This window comes from Drosophila simulans, chromosome 2L (assembly GCF_016746395.2).
Source record: "Drosophila simulans strain w501 chromosome 2L, Prin_Dsim_3.1, whole genome shotgun sequence".
Lineage (NCBI taxonomy): Eukaryota > Metazoa > Arthropoda > Insecta > Diptera > Drosophilidae > Drosophila > Drosophila simulans.
In genome coordinates, this window is record NC_052520.2 from 19,464,192 (window position 1) to 19,491,022 (window position 26,831).

Below are 26,831 nucleotides of genomic sequence, written 5' to 3' on the forward strand. Positions count from 1 at the left end.
CCGCTGCTTAACCATATTAGTTACTACTTTGTGTTGTCAATTGGATTTGATTGCCCGGCGAGGGGCGGGCACCACCCACCCAGTAACACTTTTCCAGCATTCGCGTAATTCGCTCCGTTCCGTTTATTGTAAGCACTATGTTCTGGATAAGAAGTCGCAGGGAACTAATGTATCTTAAAATGGAAGTTCTCGAATACAATCACTAAATTTGATTAGTTTAAGACTTAATACATGACTAGAAAACTCGTTCAAGAACTCGTTGGTATTTACACGGCTTTTCGATTCAATTCAAATATCTAGGGGAAATACAACCATGATTATAGCAAAATATATAAACTAATATAGGTGTTTTTGGACAAGTTCTAAACAACTCGAGTAGCTGGATGGTATCTGTGAAAATCAATCAATTAATTCAAATGTGAAGCTCATGGGTAAGTTTCCACAATTATAAGGAACTATAGTTCTTACTAAATCGTAATAATAGATATTTTTAAATAGGTATAACCATGTCGCGCTGATAAGATATGTGTTGTTTTGTAACTTCTGTGCTTGTCTAATATCAAATTAATTTAATTTAATCAAAGTGAATTTTTTTGATAAGCAAATTCCTCTTAGTTGTATTTCCCCAACTAAAAAACACCGAAAACTTTACTACTTTAGGATCCAGGTCCTCATCCCGATCGAACTGTCTATGTTAACTGGTAGAGCTTCGCATCGCCGACGATGTCCACGTCGCTGGAGTTGTCCTCGTCGCCACTGTCCGCCTCCAGATCGGAGTAGTCATCCGTGGAGTAGCCCTGCTGCATCAGGCACATCTGCAGCTGCTGCTCGCTCGTGGGCTGAGTGGGCGTGCCGCCGACGGATCCGGGATTCAGTTTGCCGTGCTTGGAGTCCCCGGAGGAGGAGGTGGCCTCGCCCGGCTGCTTGCCCGGTTCGCTGCGTGAGAAGTCGACGGGCTCTGCGGCATGGAAGAGTCAAAGAAATTTCCACAAAATTTAGAACTAATTTGATTTGCGTAGAAACTTGAGCAAAACTTTTTGCAGCACAAGGAGCTGGCTAAAAGCCAAAAGGTCTAATTGATAGTCCAAAAGTTCCTCAAAGAAACTACTCCACACTCCACTTTTTGGTGCTTTGTGACCACTTTGAAAACCGCTGACCACTTCTGCTCAAAATGCCTTTTGACAATTTAGTTGCTAACTCAAATATTTCATTGTCTAAAAGTTGGAAAACTTGAGCAGCTCTTTTTCTTTCTATTTGTTCTTAACAGGCCAGCAAAGCTTTGAATATTTAATAACATTTTAAGGAGGATAATTGATTTTACATTAAGGAGTGTTATCCATTTCGTAATATTTAATTTGCTCATTATAAATTTAGGCTAAAACTGAAGATTATGGAATCAATGTACTCACCATTGGCATTGTCGCGGCGGCGCAGCTGCTTTTTGTGCTTCATGCGGCGGTTCTGGAACCAGGTCTTCACCTGCGTCTCGCTGAGTCCCAAGGCGGTGGCCAGCTCCACGCGCTCCGGCGTGGATAGGTATCGCTGGCCCTCGAACCGCTTTTCCAGGCCGGACAGCTGCGGATCACTGAACACCGTGCGCGCCTTCCTCCGGCGGCAGTGGCGCAGGGCATTCACGCCCATTCCCAGTCCGAGGGCCAGTTCCGGCACACAGCCAGGCGCTCCGAAGAAGGGCGCTCCCCCGAACAGGCTGGCTGGAAGGGCAAGGGATGCCAAATTTGGTTAACTTCGTTATAGTTGGAACAAATGAAAACTTTCGGTGTTGATGGCCATTTACACCGAATATTCCGGGTTTTAGTGCCCCTAAATGAAGCTGCCACATAGCTTTTCACAAAAATCTGCACTTCAACATCAGTTGTCCTACTAATTTGTGTTTCATTTTGAAAAAGTTCTTAATGTGAAAATAAATGTGCTGGCTTTTTAATTTTTGATTAAACTCTAGCTAGAATTAACTTTTAGTTTCAATGAGTTCGAAGCATCTAAGAAGATATCTCTATAATACCGAGCATTAACTCACCTTGTGATAGAAAATAGGGATCCACGGACTTGTAGGTGCCCGACGACGGCGAGAGATATCCGAGGGTCATTTGAAGAAATCCGTGATCGGTGTAGGGTGCATTCGGATAGAGTACTCCATTGGATGCACCACTACCTCCATTTAGGGGCGGCGGAGGCGGAGGTTGAGGTTGAGTCGTGGGCACCGGCGGATGTTGTGCCGCTCCAGATCCCAACTGCTGCGAAATCTGATCTCCGTTGTAGTGGGAAGCTCCATGTCGTGAGTGGTGGTTGGACCTACGATGCAAGGGGTTCAATTAGGGGTCTATTGGTATTTCGATGTTAAACTATTCTCTTTTTGTCCAAAAAGTGATTTTTATGATGGTATGTATATATACAAATATCCCCAGATATTTTTAGCTTTATGATAAACTTCAATTCCATTTTCATAATATCTTTGAACTTATAAAAAATATTCTATTATTTAAAAGAACATAAACCAAAGAAAGATCTATAAATCATCATATGCTAGTTCAAAGTGTGTCTTTAAGTCGGGTTTACTATGGATCCTATTTGAATTCTAATGTTTAATGTTTAGTTATTCTTTAGTAATTTCACATAGTTAATATAAGTTTCTTTTCTCACATATTTCGTTGTTTAATCACTCTTTTTCACTCTTCTAGTCATTTATATGGGCTTAAAATTAAAGTTTTTTAACTAAAAATTCACTGCAGTAGTAATAAGCCATGGAATTCGGAAACCAACCGTGGAGTGCTGTGCAAGGACTTGGCGTAATCCTCGCCAGCGTAACCCGACGCAGCCTGGTTGCTGCGGGCAGTAGCCGTCGCGGATGCGGATGCGGACGCCGGCGGATGTGACTGCGGCGGATGCGAATGTTGCGACGGATGTTTGTGCGGATTATTGTCGTGGGCAAATGCGCTTCTGGCACTTTTCACCGCGTTTCTGCTGCTCTTTGGCGCGTAGTTGTTGCTGTTTGCGGCGATGCCGTTGGTATCACTACTATTATTGTTATTGCTGGCACTATTTAAGTTTTGAAACAATATGTGCTCGATGGAGAACGGCGTTTTTGTGGTCAGCATTGTGGTGGCGCTGGCCATCGCCGCCGCCTTGCTGTGCGTGGGCGTGGTGGCATTGGCATGAGCATGTGCGTCCGCAGGACTCAAGCTGGCCTCATTAAGCATTGCCATTGCACTGGAGGATGGCCGAGCAGGAGGAGCACGAGGAGCAGGAGGAGCAGGAGGAGCAGTGTTGGAGACCGGAGCCAGGATGTGCCAGCCAGCCGGGATATATACGTGTCCTTGGACCGCGCGCGCGCTTATGTTGTTTGCTCGTTGACGGTCGCGTTGAGTTTGCGGCAATCACCGCACATCAACCAGCAAATTGCTCTAAACGAGCTGCCAGCAGACATGTGCGAGCGAGCCGGCGATATGGTCCTGCATCCTGCGGAAAAGGAAAATCGGGGGGAAAAAATGCGAGCGCAGGCAGTGCCACCCCCTCCTCAATCCGGCTGCAGTTGGCCCGCTTTGCGGTGCCCGCTTAGAGCGGCAATATTCGGGGAATCCCCGTAAGCGGGCACATGAACACACCCCTCGATTTGCATGCGCATAGGGTTGTCCTGCTCTGGCAGGATTTCGAGCACCCATCTCTCTGCTGGCATCCACTGGACATGCGATTAGTGCGGAAAAACCTTAGTTTAATTGACCCCCGTTAGCCGCAAATAAGTTGCACAACTATGCGTCCTTGCTCTGCCGCCATTTTGCGAGGCAGGCACATCCTGCCACGTCGCCAGCCACCCAATTGGCACCCACTTGTCATAATTAACGTGTCACGGCCGCCATTGTTGTCTGTCTGGCTGATGATGTGCGTGCATTAAATGCCACAATTATTATAATTGAATTAAACAATCGATTCTGCTGCTGTGACAGGATAATTGCTAGGTGGAGCCAGCGCAACTGTACCCGCTGGGTTGGAGGCCACATGTTCGCCTGCTTTGCATTCATATATTTTTTCCCCGCGCGGTTAATTGAATCAGAGCCCCACATAGCAGTACACCACCCACCAAGGACACCCGGCCCCCATCCTCTCCACACCCACCAAGTGACACCATCGAAAAGGGGGCGTGCCTCCTTTCCAGCCAGCCACCAATCAGCGAAGAGCTCGCCGAGGGGTTGCTTTCGCCACTATACTCGTCCTGTTTCGTCCTGTTGCTTTGAGCATCCGTTTTTTCGCACTGCGGAAAGTCCTGGATCCTTCAGAGAGAAGGAGATTGTGCGGGGAAGGGGCTCCAAAAACAGAGCAGGAAGGAAGGACAATAACGAGACATCGCCGAGAGAGAAAAAGGCATATGACGACGATGCGACCAAAAAGCAAGACAAATTTGCTCGTTTTATTAATAAAATAAGTCACGCAAACTAAGTCGAACGTCATTATTAGGTTAAAGCCCTAAAACGGGCGCATTAGGATGGCATTCGAGTGATCGCGGTGATGGTTGGGGCTGCTTGGAGATGGGCTGCCCTGTTCCTGGGCAAAAATATCTCAGCTTCTCTAAGGACATTAAACAATTTATTAAATATTGCTAGCGAGGTTATGGGGTTTATAAAAGTATTTTATTCTAATTAAAAAATAATAGAATAATAGTATTTTAAAAGTTATTTAAAATGAGTTAGATACAGAAATAAATAAAATTATTTATTTTTCAATTAGTTAATTCAAATCTATTTTATAAAATGTGTTGTTTCCGATCTAAATTAAATTTTAAGTTATACAACCATTAATAATAAATATATTTATTATTACATATATTAGAAATAAAAACTGATATTTATCTAAGGGAAAGAAAGTTAATAGAATAAAATATCTCCAGACTTTATAGTATATAGTTACATTCAGTTCAGAGCTCCATGAACGGTGGAAAGCTGGAAAAAGGTATTCCAGCCAGAGATGAGCACTCCTCTCACCTGGCCGAAAGCTCTTAACTGGCTGCTCCGCCTCCACATCCACCTCCTCCTCCGCGGACTACTCTTCGGTGTCATCCATTGTTAACCCGCTGACATGAACGTGCCAAAGGGCCTTTGTGAGGACATATATTTTGTTCAGTACTTTTTGAGTCTGCTCGTTGGCATGTCTACCTTGCGTTTTTTATTGATTTTTCTCGCTAGCTGGAAATCCACGGATTTGCGAGCAGAGATTCCCATGGCCAACTATGAGGGCAGATCATATTTTTGAGCCATCATTTAGTCTGACTAATTTCCCATTGTTGCACGTGCCCCGTCCGATGGGCTGAGCCTAATTTTTATAATAATAAAAATGCTACTACGTCTGGGGCATCGAATTGCCAGCCACTTTGCGGTTTAAGCTGAAGGAGGGTGCTTTTCCTTGGGGCAATTACAACATTTTGTGTCAGTTTGTCTGGCAAATCCTTCTGCGCTGTCTACATGAACGTCTCCTTGCCTCCTTTTTTGTGTTAGCATAATTCCCTGGAATCAAAGCTGAAGTGTGTCACCGATCAGGTTACATAAGCCATAGGTCGTGCCCGACATGGCAACAGGGGTGAATATTGGCGGCACATCGCCTCAGATCCTCTTTCCGCATTTAAGTTTGATTCTCGGTAAATTAACTTCTGATACAAGCAACACAAACTTGAACATCCTTGCGGGTCCTTTGTTTTTGGGAGCAGCGCTCAAGTGGCTACATCCTTACGCTTCCTTTGTTGTACTGTATTTTTTATTTGCTAAGCCTTCAAGGATGAAAAAATCGTATTTGTAGTTCCTGTTTAAGGATAATTGAATAACGAATTCAAACTTATAACCAGCTCAAGAAAAATTAAAGTTGGTTATTTTTATATTTATAATAATACCTAATTAATGGCTACTTTTTAAAGCCGTAAAACTGAAAGTCAGTTACGACTGTCCAATCAGAACCATTTTTATCTTGTTTTATCGATCTAATGCTTACCAGGATATTAAATAGGATTTGTTAAGAGAAAATGTGATAATTTAAGTAATTGTAGCATTGAATCCGGTAGAGCAACATGCCCCAACTACTACATCATTATAGCTCGACCACCTCAATATACCATTTCCGATCCTTCATTCAAAAATACAAAAAGAAAAAATCTTAAATAAAAACGCTTATTCAACAAATAACTAGATTTATAGCGTCCAGTTCCTTAACACCTTAATCTTTGGAAATGAGTTGTATGTATGTCATAACAGAATTTTTTTAATGATGAAAACCCCCATATTTGTAAGTAAAGACTTCAAAATTAAACACTAGTTAGATTATTAGTAACAAATTCCTCGTAAATGTTACTAAAATCGTGGCCAACTTCAATATCAGGGATTTTGGAAAGTGCAGTTGCAATCGTCACTTTTATCTCACCTCGTTGGGATGCATTTTTTTGATTTCCTACTGACAGTTTATTTTTACCACTACAAGAACGTGTGATCTTTTGCTCATAAATAAATATAGTTCCGTTTTTAAGCCGCTATTGAACTTAACCCAGCTCGTCCCACTCTAAAAAAAATCCGCACGTAACTCGCAATCAAATGGCTATTCGGTTGCATTTAAATAGGAAATATGCTCGGAAATTGTTGAGTTACGCCCACCAAAAACGCCATATCCGGGAATCCAGTGGCCGAACAATCGAGCGAGTTGTAGTCCTGGCTGTTCAGTAGATTTCACGATAATTGCGCGGGATAAATTCAATTAAATAGCACACTACATGGCCGTAGAGCCCAACAACTGTATCAAAATAACAGCGATGCTGCCCCCGCCGGCTGATAAAATCGGAAAATGCCAGCAAATTACAAGCTGCCCCTCGACAAATCATCGTGTGCACATATTTCGATGTAATTTAATATGTGGCACGCGTTCGGGAAACTTTTGCCTTCCTAGTTCGACTCTTCCTGCTCCGCACGTATTTTCATTTCATTTTTTCTTCTCGTTGAATGCTCGTTGTTTGTTGGCTGGGAAAGGACCAGGAGGACTTGTGACTCCGGACGACGACGGGTTCATCCACAATTGTTGCCAATGAGAGCGATTGTGTGCCGCAAGGGGTGAAGGAGTGGTGGTGCCCCAGTAGGGGGAGGTGGCAGGATAATTGCATTTGTTAGTGCTCTAATTGTCAGGGCGGTCTAATTCGAGGACCAGGGCCAGGACGAAAAGGTTACTGGGCCTAGGATCACAACAAGAGACTTTTAATAAGCAGCCGACCGCCCAAAACAAAGCACTTCGGAAGGCGGAAAGCGGAAATCGCCACTCGTCGGGGAGTTCAAGTGCCCTCGAGGGAGGAATAGTGGGTGTTCTAACGATCCTAACTCTGTGATTTTGACAATTCAACACCAAAAGAACTGACAATTAAATGCAGAAAATAATCAAGTGATTAAACAGTCTTCGAAAGAAATATCGCCCTTAAACTATTTCCCATTTTTCAATAGATTAATTGATATAAGGGTACTTAAAATACCTGCTAATAGTAATAAATTCTTAAGTAATATACAGATTTATCTCTCCTTTACCTGAATCTGTTATCTTTCATTTCACGATAAATGTAGTTAGCAGGAACATATAAGTTCAGCTAAAGATACATTTTACAATCCCAATAAGTATCTTGAAATAGAAAACTCCTAATATTTAAATTTAATAATGCGTTATCAATCGAGGTGCTTTATTATCGCCAGTTCCCATCTAGTGCCTTATTTGCGAAGGGACATTATATTCCTGTCGTGCCCAAGAGCCAGAAGCTGGGGAAGAGAAGTCATCTGATGATTTGGCCCGTGGAGAGGCTTGTTATGTTTATTCCAAAATAATTGCCAGCACGTGCTCTATCAGCGTCAATCAACCCAAACAGACAGCCAGTGGACAGGAGGACATAGTCATGGGCATGGGCGTGGGCATCTTGGACGGAAACAAAAAGAGTAAATAAAAGTTAAGCATCAGGAGTGAGTGGGCCAGTCCATGTGCAAAGCGTTTTCGCACTTATGCACATCATTTACTCCGTTCGCCGCTGTGAGCCCGCATCGAAGGATGCGTTTTTGCGAGTCCTTGCGGGGTGGCTCAGCATCCGCGTTAAGTAGCCGGCTAACAACTGATTCGGCGATAAGACATCCCATTTCGCTAGCCTCTCGTCCTTTCGCCACACTTCCGACCCGCTGTGCATCTCTATGGCAATTTAATCAAATTAATTTTCTCACGTGCTCTTTTCTGCTTCCCAGCAGGTTCTAAAATAAAAGCAAAGCACAATGCTTATGGCTAATAAAATTATGGACTTATGGCTTAACGTTGGGTGGTGCAACGCCTTCTCTTTGAACTCCTCGTATTATTCGCAGGCGGACGAAGGAAGAATAGATCAGCGGGAATTTAAAGGCTTTATTTGTATTGCAAAGAGTTGGAATTCCTTTCACTACAAAAAAAATGTTTGTCGTCTTTATAAGCTAATATAATAAAATGTAAGTGGCTTAGGTTAACACCTAACTAAATCAGCAACTAAGCGAGATAAGATGCTATAGTCGAGTGTCGCTACTATTGGATACCCGTTACATAAATTGTGAAGCTCTACACTAATTTGGATATAAGAGCAATAAAGAGAGTGCTGTTGCTTGCAGAATTAAACTGTTCAAGCATTCCAATTAATTTAGTCCTAATAGGAGGATTTTCAATGCACTCCGGAAATACCCAGCGGAGGCACTCCTACTTGGCGAAGACACCTCACTAGGGATATCGACCCACCCGACTTATCATTAACATGAGTATATTTCCTTTATAGTGTCGGAAACGCTTGTTTACCCTTTTTAAGTAGGACTTAATAGATTTCGGCATATTTATGAGTATCAGCAAAAAATCGACAAAATACATTACTTTTCATCGAATTCAGTAATCCATTTTAATTCACAAGTAACAGGTAGAACAATAGAGCTATCAGGTTATCCTTGTTCAGCTAATGGGAGGAGTAATTTCCAAATTTGTTAGCATATCAATAGGAATCGGCAAGAAAATAAAACAATAAGAAAAGTAGGAGAGAACGCTATATTCGAGTTTCCCTACTATCAGATACCCATTACGCAGCTAGCAAGAATGCAAACGCGTTTTATCATATTTCTGAGATATCGATAGATATTGGAAAAAAATAAGAAAAAATTTAAAAGTGTGGGCGTGGCAGTTTTTGCCGGTTTGTGGGCGTTAGAGTGGGCGTGCCAAATTTGGAAACAATCCTGCGCTACGTATATCTAAATATTCTAGCTTTTATAGTTCCTGAGATCGCGACGTTCATACAGATATGGTCAGATCAACTCAACTAGTGATCCTTACCAAAAGTTATGGTCGGTGTGCTACACACTTGACATGGAATCTATGATACCATTCTACTCGATGAGCAAAGTGTTGAAATAAAAATAGAGCAATAGACACTTTTGGGAATGTCTTATTAGTTTAAGTACGGACATGTCTACAACTACTCGCCTGTTGATACTATATGGTATACAGTATACTATATAGATTATATGATCCCAAAGGAGATCCTTTACTATGCTGCAAGCATCGTCCCTAGTTAAAACCTTTCAAAAACAACTAGAATTCCCAGGTTAAGGTCTTGTTTAATTGGGCTATAAATATAAAATGCATCCATCATAGTATGTACTAAAACTATGCAAAATTGTATGGTTTTAATATTCTCGTTTTATTTAAATGCGTTAAAGAAGTATTTTGTCGTTTTATTTATGGCTTATAAAAATGTTAATGCAAATTGTGAACGTATCGCATGACGTTTCATCTCGTCTCATATCATATATATTTGTTTAATATTGATTGATCTTTGCTCTATTAAATATAAGTTTGTAAGACATTATCATAGTTTAGCTTGTCGTCGTTGTCCCAAGCGGTTTATTTCTGTTTTTATTCTCCGGTTCCGTTTTGTGGTTCAGTCGTTATGAAATACGATTGTTTATAACTATGTTGTGTTTTTCTTTTATATTTATCAAAATATATCAAATGCTAACTTATTTTTTAAAGCTTTCTATTTAGTTATTGTATTACAATTCTGTTAATCTCTGTTTTTCTTCCGTTTTGTGGCTTTGTTTTCCTTTAAAATTTGGATACGTTTGAAATAAAAGTTTTGGCAGCTGCTCTGGAGTAAATATTGGTTTGAAAAATCCATCAAACGCACTGTTTCTTTTTAGAGTATCAAATTTATCTATTATTCAAATCTAAGCACTAGCCACACAAATTATCCATTTAGTTATGCATCAGATGTTCCTTCCATTGGTCATACGGGCAGTAAGTTATACAAGTATTTTATATGGTTGCTGTGTACGCGCTTTATGACTTTCGAGTAAGTATTTTATACGTTTAAGGATTTATAAAATAAATCGGCTCTTAAGCATAACAAAGCTAACGAATTTTCCAAGGGGGCAAAAAAAGCATAAATATTTTAACTAAACCAAAGCCTTGTTTGCCATTTTTATATGTTTACAGCCTTTGGCAAATTTCATTCAGCAGATTTCCAGCCATGCGCTAAACTTCAGAAAAGTAAAGTTTTCGAAGCTAATTGTAGTGAGCTTAAGCTTTCTGAAGTACACCAAATAAATCAACAAAAACACCTATTATATTACTTGTAATTAAAAGTAAACTTTAGTTACACTCGAACTAGAGCTTTGTAGTATATAATCGCTCTTTTTTTTCCAGTGAATCTTTCTAAGTATTAAGTATTCGGTTTTTCTTTTATAGCGAACGTTACCAGTTAGTGTAAATGTATTTGTATATACTTATAGACAACCATATTGTTTATTTAGTTTTACTTTCCTCAATTCAAACATTTTCATAAGTAAGGAAAATATATTTGTGTTTTAGTATGTGAGAATCAGATTGTTTCTATTCTGACCAAATACATAAATGCTTACTTAACGCCTCACGGAAGTCTGGATTCTAATTGAAAACTCGCTTAAGTCGGGTACACAGGCTTTTCAAATCTCCAGTTACGCATATAGTTTCCATTAGCAACAGTTGAAGGTAAAGCCAAAGGGTATATACAAGGATTGGTTTGGTTGAAGAAAGAGTATGTGAGTGACAATGCAATTGAGTTTATTGTTTTAAAAGTACATATAAATTAATCGTAAAATAATTAACTTAGGACACCTTGCTCAAAGTTGTTGCAAATGCTTTCATTAGAAACTAAGAAAAATATCATCTCCGATACATGCGTCAAAGTTTAGTCGCAAAAACAAGAATATAAAAACACTCGAGACACAAATCAGGCAAAAACAAATCGAAATCGAAGCGGAATTCAAGAGGGTCGAATTCCGTGCTTTTTTTTATGGTTAAACGAATGAAACTTAACACCTATTTAAAGAAACTCCCAAAATGCAATAACAATATGCATTGTTCAGGATCGAGGGGTATGGTAAGGATGGTCTTTTAGTTAAACTCTCTTCATGCTGCTTCAAAACAAAATTGAATTTTGCATATGATTTAAGGCGCAAAGCGTCGTCATTATGATTATCATCGGTATATCTTTATAAATGTGGTTGCAATAAACACGGCGTTATAAATCAGTATGTCTTTGGATCCGCTTGCGCCGTATATGTCAATAACACTTGAGAATTTCAATGCGCTTAGGTGAATGATTAAAAACTAAATAAAATATATATGCGTTCATAGGCATATATACACGCTGCTCCAGAACTGTGATTATATGTAGGTAGCGGTCTCATTTTTTCGATGTAATTAGTTGCTAAAGTTGCCTTAGCCTATTGGTTTTGTGAACGAGATTCGAACATCGCTGTCACGTCGCGTATTGAGAATTGTGGTGAGATCTTTTCTCTGTTGCTGGAAAAGAAAGGGTCATTAGTAGAGTTTAGTCACAAATCGTGGGAAGCTCGGTGCTTACTTGGTGCCTGCATTGCTCTCGGCCAAGGAGTTCCTCTGCAAGCGATCGCGCGGCATGGGCTGACTACGTTCAAACTTATTCGCTGGCGTCTTGCTGGTGCTTCCATATTTCTGGGCCGTCGTCTTGACGCTGAGTAGCGAAGTGGAGGTTATGCCACTTACGCCACCGTTACTGGTATCACAATTTTGGTTCTTTTCGTCGGAAATCCGGCGCACGCGCTGTTGTCCCAGCTGCTCCTGTCCGTTACCCTGGCTCAAGCCCATGTGGAGGGTGCACTCCGATCCGCCGCCAGTGACGCGGCTCAGCTGCTTTAGGTTCATGTCGATATCCTTTTGCAAGGCGTGCATATCGCCGCGTGACTTGGACTTGATTCGCAGGGATTCTGCAGCCGGGAAGTTGTCTTCCGAGTTCAGTTCCGTACGCGACCGAGACTTGAGAGTATCGCCGTAGTACTTTTGCGTTAGCTGCTGACGCCGCTCCTCCTTGATTTTGTCGATGCGCTCACGATCTAGGACCACGCCTGTTAACACGCTCTTTCGACCCGCCGGGGGCAGGAACTGATTAGCTGACGATTGCTGCTCCTTGGGCATATTATTCTGCTGGATGAGTGAGATGCGGTTCTCGGTGGTGGGGGTGATTGCCTCCAGTTCGCCAACGCGCTTCTGACATATCTCCTCGGTAATGCTCATACCCGGCAATCGCTTAGGCGGATTCAAGGTTTTAGGTCGCGTGAAGTCAAAGCTCTTGCGCCGGCTGTTGATCTCTGACATTACCTCGGGCAGTTTGTTAGATAAAGACAGATCTTGCAGTTGCTTGCCCCCAAACTCTCTGACGAAGGCGTTCTCATCCAGCGAGCGGGTTATTTTTTGGGCACTGCTGTTCAGTTTCTTGAGTGGCACGGGTGCGGGCATGGCCTTGGGCACGCTCAGTTCGTTGGGCTTCTTCATGGAGCCGCCACGCACCGAAAAATCAAAGTTGGGCAGCTGCTCCACAGGCGAGCTCTCGAATTTGTTGGCCAACTCCTTGACGCTGAAAGTCGGCGATTTGCTGGGCGATGACTGTTCGTGTTCCATGTTGTCTGGCAAGCTGTCTAGACTATCGAGCTCAATTCTATCAACGTTGGGTTTCTGTTCTTCTGTAATGAATTTCATCTCCTCGCCACGTAGATTTTCGTAAACTGTTTTTGGTTTGCGTAGTTCAATGTTTTCGTAAAGTAGCTGGGATTGCTCCTCATCCTCAGGCTCATTCTCCTGCTGCTCTTCGTGGTCATGGTGCTCCTGTTCCAGTTGCAGCAGTTGCTGCGTCATTTCTGCTGCCTTGTAGGCACCCCCATCGTGCTGCTCCTCCTCGGCAATCTGTTTCAGGCTGGAGCGCTCATGTAACATTTGATTAACCTCGGTTACCGAGTTCCGGAACAGCTTCACCTGCTCATAGACAGTGTTTTCATCAAAGTTGGTCTCTAAGACGGCCGAAGGTTTCTTTTCCTTCTCGGGCGACTTGTATGTGATGCTAATGGTGGATTTTATGGGGCTGGGCACCATCTTGACGGGGGTCTGTTCAAAGTCCTCGTACACGGGCGAACTCTCATCGGTCGCCAGCAGGGAGTGCATGCTTAGCTGTCGCTGCAAGTGCTGATAACCATACTCGCTCGGTGTCACTGACTGACTAGTATTGTCCGTAAAATTGGAATTGTTGGGCGATGAACACATGGCCGCTGCAGCAGCCTGCAGCTGATCTTTAACCGGTAAAGTGGCAGCTCGATTTGCGGGCTGTGGTAAGCGCGGCTGAAGTGGGTTAAGGTCCAAAGATAGCTCCCGTTTCAGGGCATTCATATCACGCTGCTCAGCATCATGGTGGTTGTTGATCTGCAAGGAGTTAAATGTCAGTTTTGCATTCTGGATATCCCTGATCAATAGATGATTCCCCTATGGGAAAAAATCAATTTGAATTCTTACGTTCTGTCCCAAGCTCTCGTGCGAGCTGCCTAGGTAACTGCTGGCCGCATCCAGACCTAAAAGCAGCGGCTGCTGCTGTACATTGGATGATACACCGGATAAGCCAGACATGGCCGATGTCAGCATAAGAGGCTCCATGTCATATTGCGGTGTATTTACCGCCGAACTGTTATCGGAGCTTTCGGTGTCGCACAACAACAACGAGTACCGGGGACTGCGGGCAGGAGTTGTAGGAGTAGGCACATGCAGCTTGATCTGACCATCTTCGAGGGGTTCCACTCGAGGTTTTCGTAGAGTAGCACCGTTGTTGGTACTGTTAATAGAAAAACCGTGCATTGTTTTTTTAATGAACAACCGTGAGATGAAAACTATGTATACTCACTGCACAGGTCTTGGAGCTGAAGGTTCCTGTTTCTGTCCTGGCTGCGTAAAGGTTCCCTGGTAGCTGAAACGCTCCTTAGCATCCTGCTGTTCTTTCCGTTTGGCCCCCAGCTGGACCGACGGATAGCTGTATCGGGTCGACGACGAGGAGGAACCTGCAGATGCACCATTCGACGACGATATGGGAGATTGGATTGCCCTCGCTGGCTTTGGTGGCGGGTGCACTTCAACACTGGCGAACTGCTGTTGAGCAGTGGGCACATTTTCGGGAGTTCCACAGTCAATGAACTGAATGTCGCACAACTGATCTTCCAGCTTGTATCGCTTACAGCAGTTTTCGGCTCCACCGGATTCATGTCCGCAGGAGGAGGACGCAGTTCCAGGCGCTGAAAGCGGCGGTGGGGGCATCGTCCTGGCTGAGCTGGGCGATAGGAGATTGAGGCGTGGCTGCTTTTTAGGACTGGGATTAACGCTATTCGTCTGGCTGGAGAAATCCTCGGGACGAGCGCGCATTATGCGACGAGTGGCGGAGCCAGAGGCAGGAGGAACATTCTCCTTGCCCACGCGCGGTGAGCTAACCAGAGATTCGCTCTCTGAGAAGATGCGCATTTCCGGCTCTTCGCGGTCGAAATTGAGACCTAGCTCGGAGAGCTCCCGCGACGGACATGTCGTCATGTGACCCCTTTGCGGAGACTGTAGCAAATCGAAGTACGAGTCATGCGAGACGCTCCTCGAATGACCAACAGTGCGCAGGCTATCAATTGAATTGGAGCGTATACACAGGTCCATTGGTTTCGGATCGCGTTCATTGCTCGTTGTCTCCAGGAGCTCAATAGATTTGGGCTTGTCATGCTTGGTCAGTTCCTTGCTAGCATGAGCATGTGATGCCTGCACAAAGCTCACGCGGGAAGCAACGGAATCCTTGACATCTGTGGTTATTTTCTGGCCAGGATCGGGATTACCCTGTCGCTGACTGCGGGAGAAAATCGACTTCCAAGACGGCGTCTTGTCCGGCTTACGTTTCTGCCAGCTGCGCGGGGCCGACAGCACCGTGTGGTATTTATCCGGCAAGCTGGATGGACCACCGCCCACTTCGATGTAGGAGCCAATGTTGGAGGCAGCGTTGCTGCTAGCACTGGTCAACATGCTAATGGGCAGCGACTGCTTGAGGTCAGCCCCCTCCACCCGCGAATGCCTTTCCTGGGCCTCTTCCAGGCTTATCAGTTTGGCTCCACCGGTGCTCAGACTCTTTGGCCGCTCCACAACGCCCAAAGACTGATCTTGCTCCCGCTGCTCCACGAGCAGACTTTCGCAATCGGTAAGTGACTCCAGGCGTAGCTCACCACCAGCCGCATTCGCAGCAGCAGCCGTAGCACTCGCCACCATGCTGTGTCGCGACGGATGATCGTCCAGAGCGTCGAAGATGTTATGGCAATTCCGTATCAGGTACTCGGTGACCACCGCCTGCACGCCAACGCCGCGCAGAGCAGCCACGCCCCCCGATTCAAGGGCAGGTGAGCGCAGTAAATTTGGCGCCCAAACAATGGCCAGATTCTTGTCCGTCATTCCGGTGCGTTCGTGGTGTTGCGACACCTTGTACAAGTGCTCGGCCAGATATTTGAGGGTTCTGCAAGGAATATAAAATGATATTAATCTAATCCCTGCCAATTTATCCAAGATTCCAATTACTCACCGATAGTGTGGCGGTGGCAGCTTGAGCACCGTCTCCTTCATAAGTCGCAGCCGCTCGTCAGCCTCGTCGGCCTTCACTTGAATGGCCTCTACAAAGTTGTCGTACAGTTGGTAGGTGCACAGGGGATTCGGAAGCTCGCGGAAGTACATCTTGAGCAGCGAACTGACTGCATGGATGTCCTGCTTCATTTCAGGGTTACCCAAATCCGGCACACGCTCCTCGTCGAAGGCACGCCTCAGCCGCTGGATGTTGGAGGTGATGCCGGAGAGCCGGTAAATTCCGTCTATAACGCCATAGTTTTCAATGAACTCCGCACAGGACCGGAGAACCATGGGTATGTCCTGACCGCTGTTCAGCAGATGCTCGGACAGGTCACAGTTAAAGACGCGCTCGCGGTAAATTCCACTTTGCTTCAGGCGCCGACGTGATGGTCGCGACAGGATAAAGGAACGGAAGAAGGCGATCAGTTTGCCGTGCTTACGCAGCACCGGCTTAGTGGGTGAAGCATCCAAGTGACCCACTAGCGGTGCTGGCATTGGAAAATTCCTGGGCACCTTATCGCCGATAGTGGCCACACAGGATTGAGGGAAAAACCCCACTTCGTAGAGGGACTTCTGCAGATGCGACTTCTTGCCGCGCCACCAAATAGACTCCGCCGGACTGGGCATATCGATCACGGAAATCATGTCGCCCACCTCAATGTTTATCTCGTCCGGAGCTTGGGCCTGATAACGCCTCACTCCGTATGCGGCACCCACCGCAGGTGTGTTGATAGTCCTCTGTGTCTCACCATCCGCCAGCGGTAGTCGCCTGCCCTTATTGTCCAGCTGTAGCCAGGTCAGAATTGTGCCGCAGGTCAGTGAATCGGAGGCGATCTTCGAGAAACGCTCCAGGTACTTGGCCACCGCATACTCCACATCCGATTCGCTGGGCAGCTCAGCCGCCAGTTCCTCCATGTTGCGCAGTCCACTGATTTTCCGGTCGTACACGCAGCGGTGGAGCATCTCGTCCAGCAGCTGCATGTTCTCGAAGCTCCGCTTGATCAGGAACGGTTCGCAGCGCTGGGGGCAAACGCGGATGATGAACCAACAGCTCTCCGGAGAAAAGCTGCGCAGCGAGCTGTGTGGCAAATCACCGCCAAGAGATTGGGAAGCAATACTGCTGCCCATGTGCTCCGACTTGTCATCCAACAGCTGCACGGATAGCGGACCCAGCTGGACCCTTTCGTAGTGGAAGTGGGCGCACTCCTCTAGCTTGGGAAATCGGCACGATTTCTGTGGACGAAAAGTAAGATAAGACTTTGGTGGATTGAATCGGCTGACTACTTACGCTATTCAGCGGCTGTACGGCCATGTGACGACTGGGCTTTGGAGGCGGTACAGCGCCCGGGATGGGCGGACTGCAGCTGGACTCCGTGGAGGCATTGGAGATTTGTGATGTATTCATGGAGGCGAACATGTCCTGATAACTCAGGCCTGGCAAACTGTCAGCGGGCACGATTTTAAAGTTCAGCTGAGCACTAATGGCGGCCGCCGGGGCATCCATTTCAAACTGGAGCGGTGGAGCCTGGGCATCCTTATCCGTGCTGGCATGGCAGGCAATTGGGCCACCGTTCACTCCACCAACACCACCTGCTTCCGCCGACGCCAGGGCATGGGAATGCAGCTGGGCTGCCAGGGATGTGCTCACCTTGTCCGACATGATGGATCGATTACTCTACGCCAGTTGCGACATCTGAAAGAAGCAGAGAATTCAGATTTAGATTAAGTGAATGCATTCTCAGTGCTTAACTCTTTAGGCCTTCAGTGGTCGAGAACCCACGATAAATAACAATGCGAAGGCTGCAATTCTTCCCACAAGTCTTCCATTTACCATGCCCATCATTACTATTCCGTTTCCAGGCCTTTCAAATCCATTTGCATAAACAATTTGCCGTCTTTATATAGTCACGTTGAAGTTGGAAAATGCTAGACTCAAGTCTTAGGAATATCTTACGTTCATGCATGCTTCAAATGATATATATAATGATACCCTATTTTAAACAAATGTTCTCTTTCTTTTCTAACTAGCTATTTGGGACATGACTACCTGTTTTTAGAATCTTGTCGATCTCATTCCGAAATCTAGAGCTTGAATCCGGATCCCAGGCCGTTCCCAATGTTTCACTTTCGTATGATCCACTTCCAGCCTAGAATTTCCCACCCCAAATGAAGTGTCATTTAGCTGAAAGTGCCCAAAAGCTAAATTAAACATTCAGGCCTCGTTTATCGGCGTTTACTTTCTAATGGCACGCGCGATCTTTTCATCAGCCAAGCGAGCGACCTGGAGTCTCGCCAGGCCAAATGTTCTACTTTCGGGGCTAAAAAGCTGTACTCTCTCTGTCGCCGATGTGGATTTTTCCCGACTTGGCGGTGGAATAAATAAGGTCACTGGCTCAGACAAGCGGCAGGATGTGGCACACGTAGGGGTATGGTTCGACTCAATAAATATATACAATAAATATTTATAAAGTTCAAACCAGTTGGGCACCGAATGGTTGGTCGGTCGAATGGGATTCGGATTCGAATTGCGATTCGAAGTGGAGGAGACGTGGATGTGGATGAGGATGCGATGGGATGGGATGCCTAGCGGTGGTTCTGATTTACAGGCGACACGAATGCAATGCAATCGCCGCCAGGCTGCAGCATTTAAACTTTCATAAATTAAGCCAACAGCGGACAACTTTGGACGAAGCGAAACCATTCGAGAGGAGCATGGGGTACGTAGCTGGGGGAAAACGGGTTTTTCCACTCGCCTAGGAGGAAAACTCGAGAGCCTGCTGGGGCCGTCCATCACTTGCGGCCAAAGCGCAGCTAAACTATTAAAAATTGTTAACGCTAACGGTCTCAAAATGCAGTCGCATAAAGAAAGAGCAGCGACGGATTGACAGAAAATGTAAAGTGCATCTAAAATCGGGTAAAACAAAACATAAAAACCATATGCCAACGACCTGGGAAAATGGATACAAACGTGTTACAAAAGATCGAATCGATGTCATCAATCGATGGATCGTGTGATTGAGTGCCTCCCAACAATGGTGAATGAATGGGTGAGATAATAACACTCCGCTCCACGTAACCGCAATCTTTAAGCTTTCCCGACGTATTCCTATGAATTAATTAGGGTTCTTTTATTGTTAAGTCTGTGTTCTCCCATTGTCAGTATCTAAAGAATTCTTTTTGGTCAGCACGTTCTGCTGATATGAGCCGTATGATTTTGTTTTTGACGATGTATACATACATTGGGAAATGCAAATCAGCTACCGGGATTTATTGTTTAAGCTCACATTCGAACCTATCTGGCCATAAGAGCAGTTTGCATTCTGATCAGTTTTACATATTTTACAAGTATTTAAAGTTTAAAAAGCCATATAAACGGCGTTATGTTGGGCAATTGAAATCATTAAAGATTGTGAGATACAAATTATCATACATGATTAGGTAGACAGACATCGAAAGCTAGTCGAACGATCAAAATCAAATCAGTTTCATCTCAATTATGCACAAAGGTCAAAAACAAAACACCAAAATACTGTTCGAACTCTGTGCATATTCAATTCCTTGATTGCCCATTGCACTTTGGCCAAAAACGAGCCCAATGAAGACATTTTCCCATCGGTTTCTTTCGCCCAGCTCACTTTCTCCAATCAATTAAACAACATTGTCTATGTCCGGACTGCGAGCCGCCAAACTCCGGAGTTTGTGAGAGCAGCAAACATTTCAATCGCTGTGCAAGAGGCTCAGGCCAATTTAATGCTATGAAATAACTTAATATTGGACAATAGTTAATGGCTTTTTAATGGCGGGCTTCAGGCTCCGTTTTCCACCTCAGCTCGGCCGGGGCTTGACCCAATTGACTCGCAGCGAGAAACCGAAAGCCAAACATGACAATGATCTATAAATCAAGACTGGAATCGCAAGTGCGTGAGTCTGGAGCACAACTAGACAGCATGGACACACGTTTATCTTTAATAAGCTAAATAAAAGTTGCCTCTCTTGACTGCTGTTGGTTGTGCTAATTTACGGTCCAAAGTGGGTCACTCACTCACTGGTTTCTAGAGCGGACAATTGCAGCGAATGATGTCGGTTGTCGGCCATAAAAGACTTACGAGGCTGCAAATGCATGCATAATGTGCTTAAGCCTAGTTGCTGAGACTGCCAGTCAGTTAGTCAGTTCCCCTCCGTTCGACATTCATTCATTCAGTCAGTCAGTCAGTCAGTCAGTCAGTCAGTCAGTCAGGCAGTCACTCATTCACTTCAGCCGGCAAGTGCTAAACGATGCTGGTGTGCATCTGAATGAGACGGATACGCTGACGGACAATTAAATAGATCCGCGACGGTTAATCACAGGAAAATTCCAGGGTAGAGGACTAGAATGGATAGAGTGCGCTTACTAGTTGTTAGCAATTCAAATATTGTAGTTACTATTATAATACCGACTAGTTTACGAACTGAAAATAAACGTAAAATTTCTTGTTTCCACTTTTGAAAACATTTTTAAATTGTATTTTTTTTTTAAAACACATAGGTAACTATAATTTTTAAAGCAGCTGAACTTGTTTTGCTCTCGATTTCTGTACAATGTTTTTCATGGCAAACCATTTTCAGGACTAACTAATGATTAAGAGCAATGACGACGACCCTTCTTCTAGATTGCTCGATGACTCTTTCTAGCTTTGACTCACTTTAAATAGTCACAGTAGACGGCTAATTGTTCTTGGCAGATTCGCATTACATAATCTAATGATGTATCCAGACGTTTGATACCGGGACCAGGTCAATCGAAAGCCATTTCACCGCAGACACATAGATTTGGACCGGGTGACTAATGGCCCAACATGAAGTCATTAGACTGGCCAATTGATGCCAGATAGTCAGCCAGCCAGCCAGCGCTCCTATAAACCATGCAGCATGAACAAATTGCAGCCCAAGGCTGATCCGGTTGCTATATGCCGTTAATCTGTTGAGCAGAGCGGTATCAATCTACGCCCCAGTTGACAGCCAGTGGCACTTGTGCTCTTGGAAATCTGATCGGTTTGGCCCGCCTGGCTGACTCACATGGCGGATTTGTTTGCGGACCACTGTAGTGCATCGTAATGGGGAGCCCTTTGTGGGGTCTGCTCCCGAATCGATGGCACACAACCCCACCGTCGACAGCTGACTGACTCATAACATAGAAATAAAAAAGCAAGTCCGCCATGTGGGAATTGCAATTAGTCTAACCGCCACATTAGTCAACGCTCGTGCTTCGGACTGCCCAAGTCCGTTTTACTAATTTTACCTGGGCAACGGACCAAACTTTACACTCCACTCCCATGGCCCCCTTAATTGTCGAGCTCTCGACTTCCGTTCACACAATTATAGACTGTGGCAAACACAAATGCCGAGTTGCAAGTTGGGGAAATGGTTTGCCGGGTTCAAAAAGTTTGAATGCGCTTATTTTACATGAACATAACCAGTAAGCAAAGTGTATGTTTCGTTTATTACGCTTTATCTGATTCTTAAATAGTTCAAAGTATATCTTATGCGTTTCCCAATTGGTTTCAGTCCCATTCCGACATGATTACGCTCTTATGTGGCGATTGCATAATTCCGAAATGTACCAGCAGCGAATTTCCAAAGTCATTAAAGTGCCATTGTTAGGGCATTAAAAGCGTTCATCTGATATGAAGAAAAAAATGGGAAAGCACAGGGCAGAAAAGAAAAGCGAAATCGCTCAATTCCGCTGGCCATGTAAATTTTCTACTTTGACATTTGTGCAGAATTTTGCCCGGCCTGGCCCAAGCCAACTCATCTCCGCCAGCGAACCATAAAACCTAGCCTAGTGTCATTTAGCGACGTCGAAAAACAGGTACACATAAACCCACGGACTCACACTCCGACTATCGGCGAGACCAGCAGACTTTATATTTTTAATGGAAGTGAAAGTTTTGCGCGCATCAACGAAATATATATGTATACGTATGTAGATATATAGCTGCTCTACGTAGACAAAGCCAAACACACGCGGCCGGCAATATCCAAATTTTTTCTTTCAGGTTGTCTTAGGCTCGTGGCGCCGGCATGCGAAATTTTTGAAAATAAACAAGCAAAATAAAATCGTACAATAAAAATCGCATTAACAAATATGCGAAGCAGCTGCTGGAAGAAAGCGCAATGGCCAAATATTTAGAAGCAAACGTCAGACGCGAACGGGCAGTGGCAATATAATTTAATTATTATTCATTTCTATGCGAGCGCGACCGACCGAGTGGCCGTGCATATGAATTGTTAAATAAAGTGTTGAATTTCAATAAGACAAACGGCCACAGCGAACGGGGGCAATTGGCACAAGCGGTGAAATTCATAAACAAATGCGAAAACATACACAAAATATCATCCTCCCCCCTCCATTCGAAACTTGTTCGTATTAATAGACAATCGTGTACTCTACCCATCGGCGGGCATATGAGCTAGGGTGTCGATCTCCGCTCGACTGCGGAATCCTTCAGAGGAATTTGGTATTTCGTAGGGCTATTCTTAAACTTCTATTCTTGAAAGAGGCAATCCGAACAAATTGTTTAGGTTTTGGTTTCTCTAAAAATAGAGAATAAAAGAAGATATCGCAAAACTTAAACTTTATTCTGCATATACTATTCTATTTAAATTCATTTTGCAATAAATAAAATGCAATAAATTCCAGCGATTGCTTTCCAAATTTGCTACTTTGCCTTTTGTTTTGCTGCACACAAGTGGTAATTAGAAATGATAAATTACACATGTTCAATTAAAACTATTCGAGCTATAAATATTCAAATAAGGCAACATTCCATTCATTCACTGGATTTGCGCAGGTGATTCATGGATGAATTATAGGTTGATAAAAATTATTCTGTCTCACTGATGAGTCAGAACGAAAGGGAACTTTCTTCTTATCTTAGGCTTGGATTAAATGCTAGATATAGAAACTTATCAAAAACGAAGGAAAATTATTTGTAGCAATCATTTACAGCATTCATGTTTCCACTGATCGGAGATCATGCAGATTCAACTGAGCAATCGGTGATTGAACAGACTACATTTCGTGATCTATATTTAAACTATGAAATCATCGAACTCATTATATGCACAATAAGTGTCAATAAAAGATAGAGCATCTATATTTATTTGCCTTCGACACTCTTGGGCTATGATTTCCTATAATTTAAGTTTTCCAAATGAATTGAATAGCTCGTTCTTAGCGCATTTCCCATTCGACGCAGCTCATCGAGCAAACAGAGGGCACAACTTTTGAGGCATTTTGATGGTTTTTGTTTCATATGACTTGGCACTAACAACCATAACAGCAACAACAACAAGGCCCCAGCGACTTGTCAGTTTTAATTGAAATCAATTGAGCTCAATTATTTGATACGCATATGAAACACAACCACAACAACAGCTACAAAAGCCGCCAACCCAAAAATTCTTATACGCCGTGTGGGTTCGGCATTTCCCCCGCTTGCACTTAAATAACCACGAGATAGTCGGCGAGGCTGGGGGCATGTCAGTCGCCAAATATGGAGCGTTTATGAAGAATTCTTTACATGAATGTAATAAAAAAAAACAAAATGCGAATATAAAACGCGACGGCGTCGGCTCGAACAGGTGTAAACAGCAATAAGACACACAGGGCGAAATGTGTAGAACAGCGAATTTTCTGTTGGCGGTTTCGCTGCAATGTTTTTATGTGTCTGCAATTGTAAACTTTTTACATTGGCCAGCAAAACAGTGGTTGGTAATCAGTAATCAGTGATAACGGCTGCAATTGAGCACTATTTGTAATCCATAGGTATGAAAAGTCCCACCTGAACTGTTTTTAGTAGCAATACTGTGCAGGCCAGTGTAATTCTTATCCCTACGCTGCTTGGAGAGGGGAATGGGAAATTCCTTCTGCGGAACTAGTCAAAAGTAGTTCACAATGTATTCGAGGATCTAGTGAAACGAACCAAGGCGTTGCAGTCCAGTGTAGCCCTACACTCCTCTTAGATGTTTGGTGTCACCCGGGTGAAGGCAACTCCCTCCTCAGATGGGAAAGGGTTTTGCTGGCGGGTATGGCTAGGGGAATCTGCCGCATCTGTGGGCAGTGGTGTAATGAGCTGGACGCCGGCGAGGTAAACGTTCCCCATTGGAAGCGGTGTGAGCTGGCCGCCCGTTTGAGCGGATGTTTGAGTTGAGTGCACAGCTACCGAGGCGCAACGAAATTAATCGAACTCGAAATCGGGCGCTGGCGGGGGCGGGAGCAGCTTGCTCGCTTGGTTATGCTGCTGCACATATAGTGCCCGGGTATATACATATTTAGTATGTATGTTCGTGTATATAGACGTAGAGTAGATGTATCTGGCCAACTTGACACGTTTCTGCAACAGGCGGCCGCAGCGCAGTCAACTTTGCTCTCGTCACTCGAAATGTGCCATAATCGTGCGCAGTCGCGGCGCGAATCTTTCCCAGAGACGTGAGCCACATAATAACCGCAGTAGGAGCACCACGCGAGTGTATGTACATAAAGTATAGTAGCACATATCTGTACGTATCTCGTAATAACAGCGAGAAAGCTGCCCGCACCCAGCCCCCGCATTCAACGGCCAAAATGAGTCAACAAGCGCCCAAAATGTTCTCATAGAACAGAAGTAATTCAAGTTACTGGGGGAGTTTGCGGATGCGGGGGGATAAGCAATGGGTTTCCTTTTTAAGCCATTTTCCAACACATCACTTCGCATAAATACCCATTGGGAATGAACGAGAACGAGGAAGGTACATATGAAGTTCACATAATATTTAGACAGCTAATCATATTTAATTACAATTATTATAGGTCTATGAGGATCATAAATCAACCATAATTCTACTTAGCTTAGTATCTCTACGAACGTAACTAAAGTTTGCAGAGTGGAGTACAAAAGTGAAATGAAGTACCACCACCTATCAATTAACCATCAGTCTAAGCCAAATAGTATTTGTTAATTGATTTTTCCGCCTCCTTAACACCTTTTCGTTAATCGCACACCTCGCTCCTTTCACAAAACTCTTGGCTCTACTCGCAGAAGGGTATGAAGAAAAGTAAGTGAAAGGCCAGGAGTTGGCTTTTTGGGAAAGTAACAGAGCGGGCCAAAAGTATCAGTCGCTTGGCAGAGTGGGTGGGGAAGGGGGGTTTTGGGGCACGAGGAGCTGGAGGAGCGAGTTCAATGTCAACTGTGTGGGCAGCGCCACGAAAACTCTTTTACGAGCGCTTCCGCTTGAAGAAACACACACAACTGGATGTGTGTAAGCCCGCAACTAAAGCACGACCACACCTAAACATTAAAAACCAGCGAGGGAAGTACATGCTTCCTCCTTTCGGCGTGGACAAAAACAAAGAGACACAAGCGACCATACAGCGGGGGTCAAGTCTTTAAAGTCGTGTTGAGATTTTATTTAAGATCATGTGTAATCTTAGGTTTTAGGTCAACGGCTTGTAAACTACACTTTATGTGACTTAATTAGCGTTTAGTGTTTCTCACAATTAAAAACTAGACGCGCGTAATACCCGAGGATTGAAAACAAAGGTTAAGGAATGTGGTTCTCCCAAAGGGTTGATTGCGATGAGTCAAATGACAGCAGCTGGCATGAGTTGTTCTATAGCTATTACTATCAAATTCCAGAATAGCATATAAGGAGTACAAATGTTTCAAAGTGAACAACATAAACCAAGTTCTAGTCACGGTCAAGTGAGGAACCCTATTTATAGTTATAGGGTTTCAAAATGCACGTTTCTGGGTTTTATCTGGGTTTTTGGGGTTGAAGTTGCAGGACAAAAGACGGCAGCTTTGGAGGAATGCTTTTGTCCGCTCTTCCTCTTCCTCGCTTACCAAGGACTCCATAAAGACGGCAGATACCGGAGGCCCATTACTATTATTTTGACTGCAGCTGTACGAAAGAGAGGCATTGCCAATGGGGTGGAATGTGCATGTGAGTGTGGATGTGTTAAGGAAAAGCAGCAGCAGACAGACAGACAGGCAGACCGACAGACAGACACACAGACGGATGGACATATGGTGGAGTTGTGCCAGGTGAGAGTGTGTGTGTGAGTGTGGCTGCCACAGGGTGACAAAGTCTAGTGTGAAACGGACATATCGCACTTATGTCTTTTACATACCAACTGTTCCAATAGCAAGGCGCAGGCATAGTTACGTGCGCGAGACAGAGAGGGAAACACACTCAGCTTCCTTCGCAAAAAATAATATGGGAGAGAGGAAAAAAAACAGAAAAGACGGGGCGTTATTCGCTGTTATTCGGCACAGAACGCGTCTCGAATGATGATGGGAAAATGGTAAAACAATGGCTTTGGCACAATTAATAGACCCCAAAGACGCCAAACGGTTTTTCGTTTATGTTTTCCTCTTCCTCTCCCTCTCCAACCAGCAGTCGCAGTCGCGGCAGCTATTATTTATTATTTTCGTTGCTGCCGCACAATACACTGACACACATTTTTAAATAGAGAGGAGATACTTTTCAGCATATCTTTTTCCTTTGGCACGCACACGAGCATGCAAACACACGCACACGCAAGGGCGCACCGCACACACACACACGCACGCAAGCAGACGGCGGGTGTGTAAGCCCAATTTTCGCATTCGTACACACCTTTTCTCGAATAGATCACCGTGGCAATGGTAAAATTACAACATTTCTCACTGTCCGTCCCACTGCTGAATTAACTGGCTTCCGATCCGCAGCCTTTTACAACGCGACAACAAATGTGACGATAACGATTAAAATACCGCTGGCCAGTGTATAACGCACTATTTAATACCTCTGCACATACAAGAAATACCAAATAAATATCCCACAAT

At 44.3% G+C, this 26,831-nt stretch overlaps 2 protein-coding genes across 3 annotated transcripts; both read right to left on the bottom strand.

The window, feature by feature from the left end:
- Positions 1-99: 99 nt before the first annotated feature.
- On the bottom strand, positions 100-3,396 carry LOC6732864 (brain-specific homeobox protein). Its single transcript, XM_002079938.3, has 4 exons — positions 2,779-3,396; positions 2,036-2,310; positions 1,410-1,712; positions 100-958 (listed from the first exon to the last, which is right to left on the bottom strand). Exons 1-4 carry the CDS (start codon positions 3,219-3,221, stop codon positions 690-692), a joined length of 1,290 nt encoding a protein of 429 aa, XP_002079974.1. The 5' UTR covers positions 3,222-3,396; the 3' UTR covers positions 100-689.
- Positions 3,397-9,880: 6,484 nt separating this feature from the next.
- On the bottom strand, positions 9,881-26,774 carry LOC6732865 (GTPase-activating protein CdGAPr). 2 transcript variants are annotated; one of them, XM_016178049.3, is made up of 8 exons: positions 26,623-26,771; positions 26,135-26,204; positions 17,273-17,677; positions 15,944-17,217; positions 14,252-15,877; positions 13,870-14,182; positions 11,915-13,779; positions 9,881-11,853 (listed from the first exon to the last, which is right to left on the bottom strand). In XM_016178049.3, exons 3-8 carry the CDS (start codon positions 17,642-17,644, stop codon positions 11,775-11,777), a joined length of 5,529 nt encoding a protein of 1,842 aa, XP_016025590.1. In that variant the 5' UTR covers positions 17,645-17,677; positions 26,135-26,204; positions 26,623-26,771; the 3' UTR covers positions 9,881-11,774. The 2 variants fall into 2 exon arrangements, with proteins under 2 accessions (XP_016025590.1, XP_016025591.1); XM_016178050.3 differs by lacking the exon at positions 26,135-26,204 and having other exon boundaries at positions 26,623-26,774.
- Positions 26,775-26,831: the final 57 nt, after the last annotated feature.

What these genes read in the sequence shown, in the direction of transcription:
- LOC6732864 (XM_002079938.3), bottom strand. Translation starts at nt 3,221, where the DNA reads ATGGCAATGCTTAATGAGGCCAGCTTGAGTCCTGCGGACGCACATGCT. An exon ending in TCCCTATTTTCTATCACAAG is followed by an intron (nt 1,713 to 2,035) that starts GTGAGTTAATGC and finishes TTGCCCTTCCAG; the next exon opens with CCAGCCTGTTCGGGGGAGCG. An exon ending in CCGCCGCGACAATGCCAATG is followed by an intron (nt 959 to 1,409) that starts GTGAGTACATTG and finishes TCCATGCCGCAG; the next exon opens with AGCCCGTCGACTTCTCACGC.
- LOC6732865 (XM_016178050.3), bottom strand. Translation starts at nt 17,644, where the DNA reads ATGTCGGACAAGGTGAGCACATCCCTGGCAGCCCAGCTGCATTCCCAT. An exon ending in TCAGCTCCAAGACCTGTGCA is followed by an intron (nt 14,183 to 14,251) that starts GTGAGTATACAT and finishes TTCTATTAACAG; the next exon opens with TACCAACAACGGTGCTACTC. An exon ending in GAGAGCAATGCAGGCACCAA is followed by an intron (nt 11,854 to 11,914) that starts GTAAGCACCGAG and finishes TTTCTTTTCCAG; the next exon opens with CAACAGAGAAAAGATCTCAC.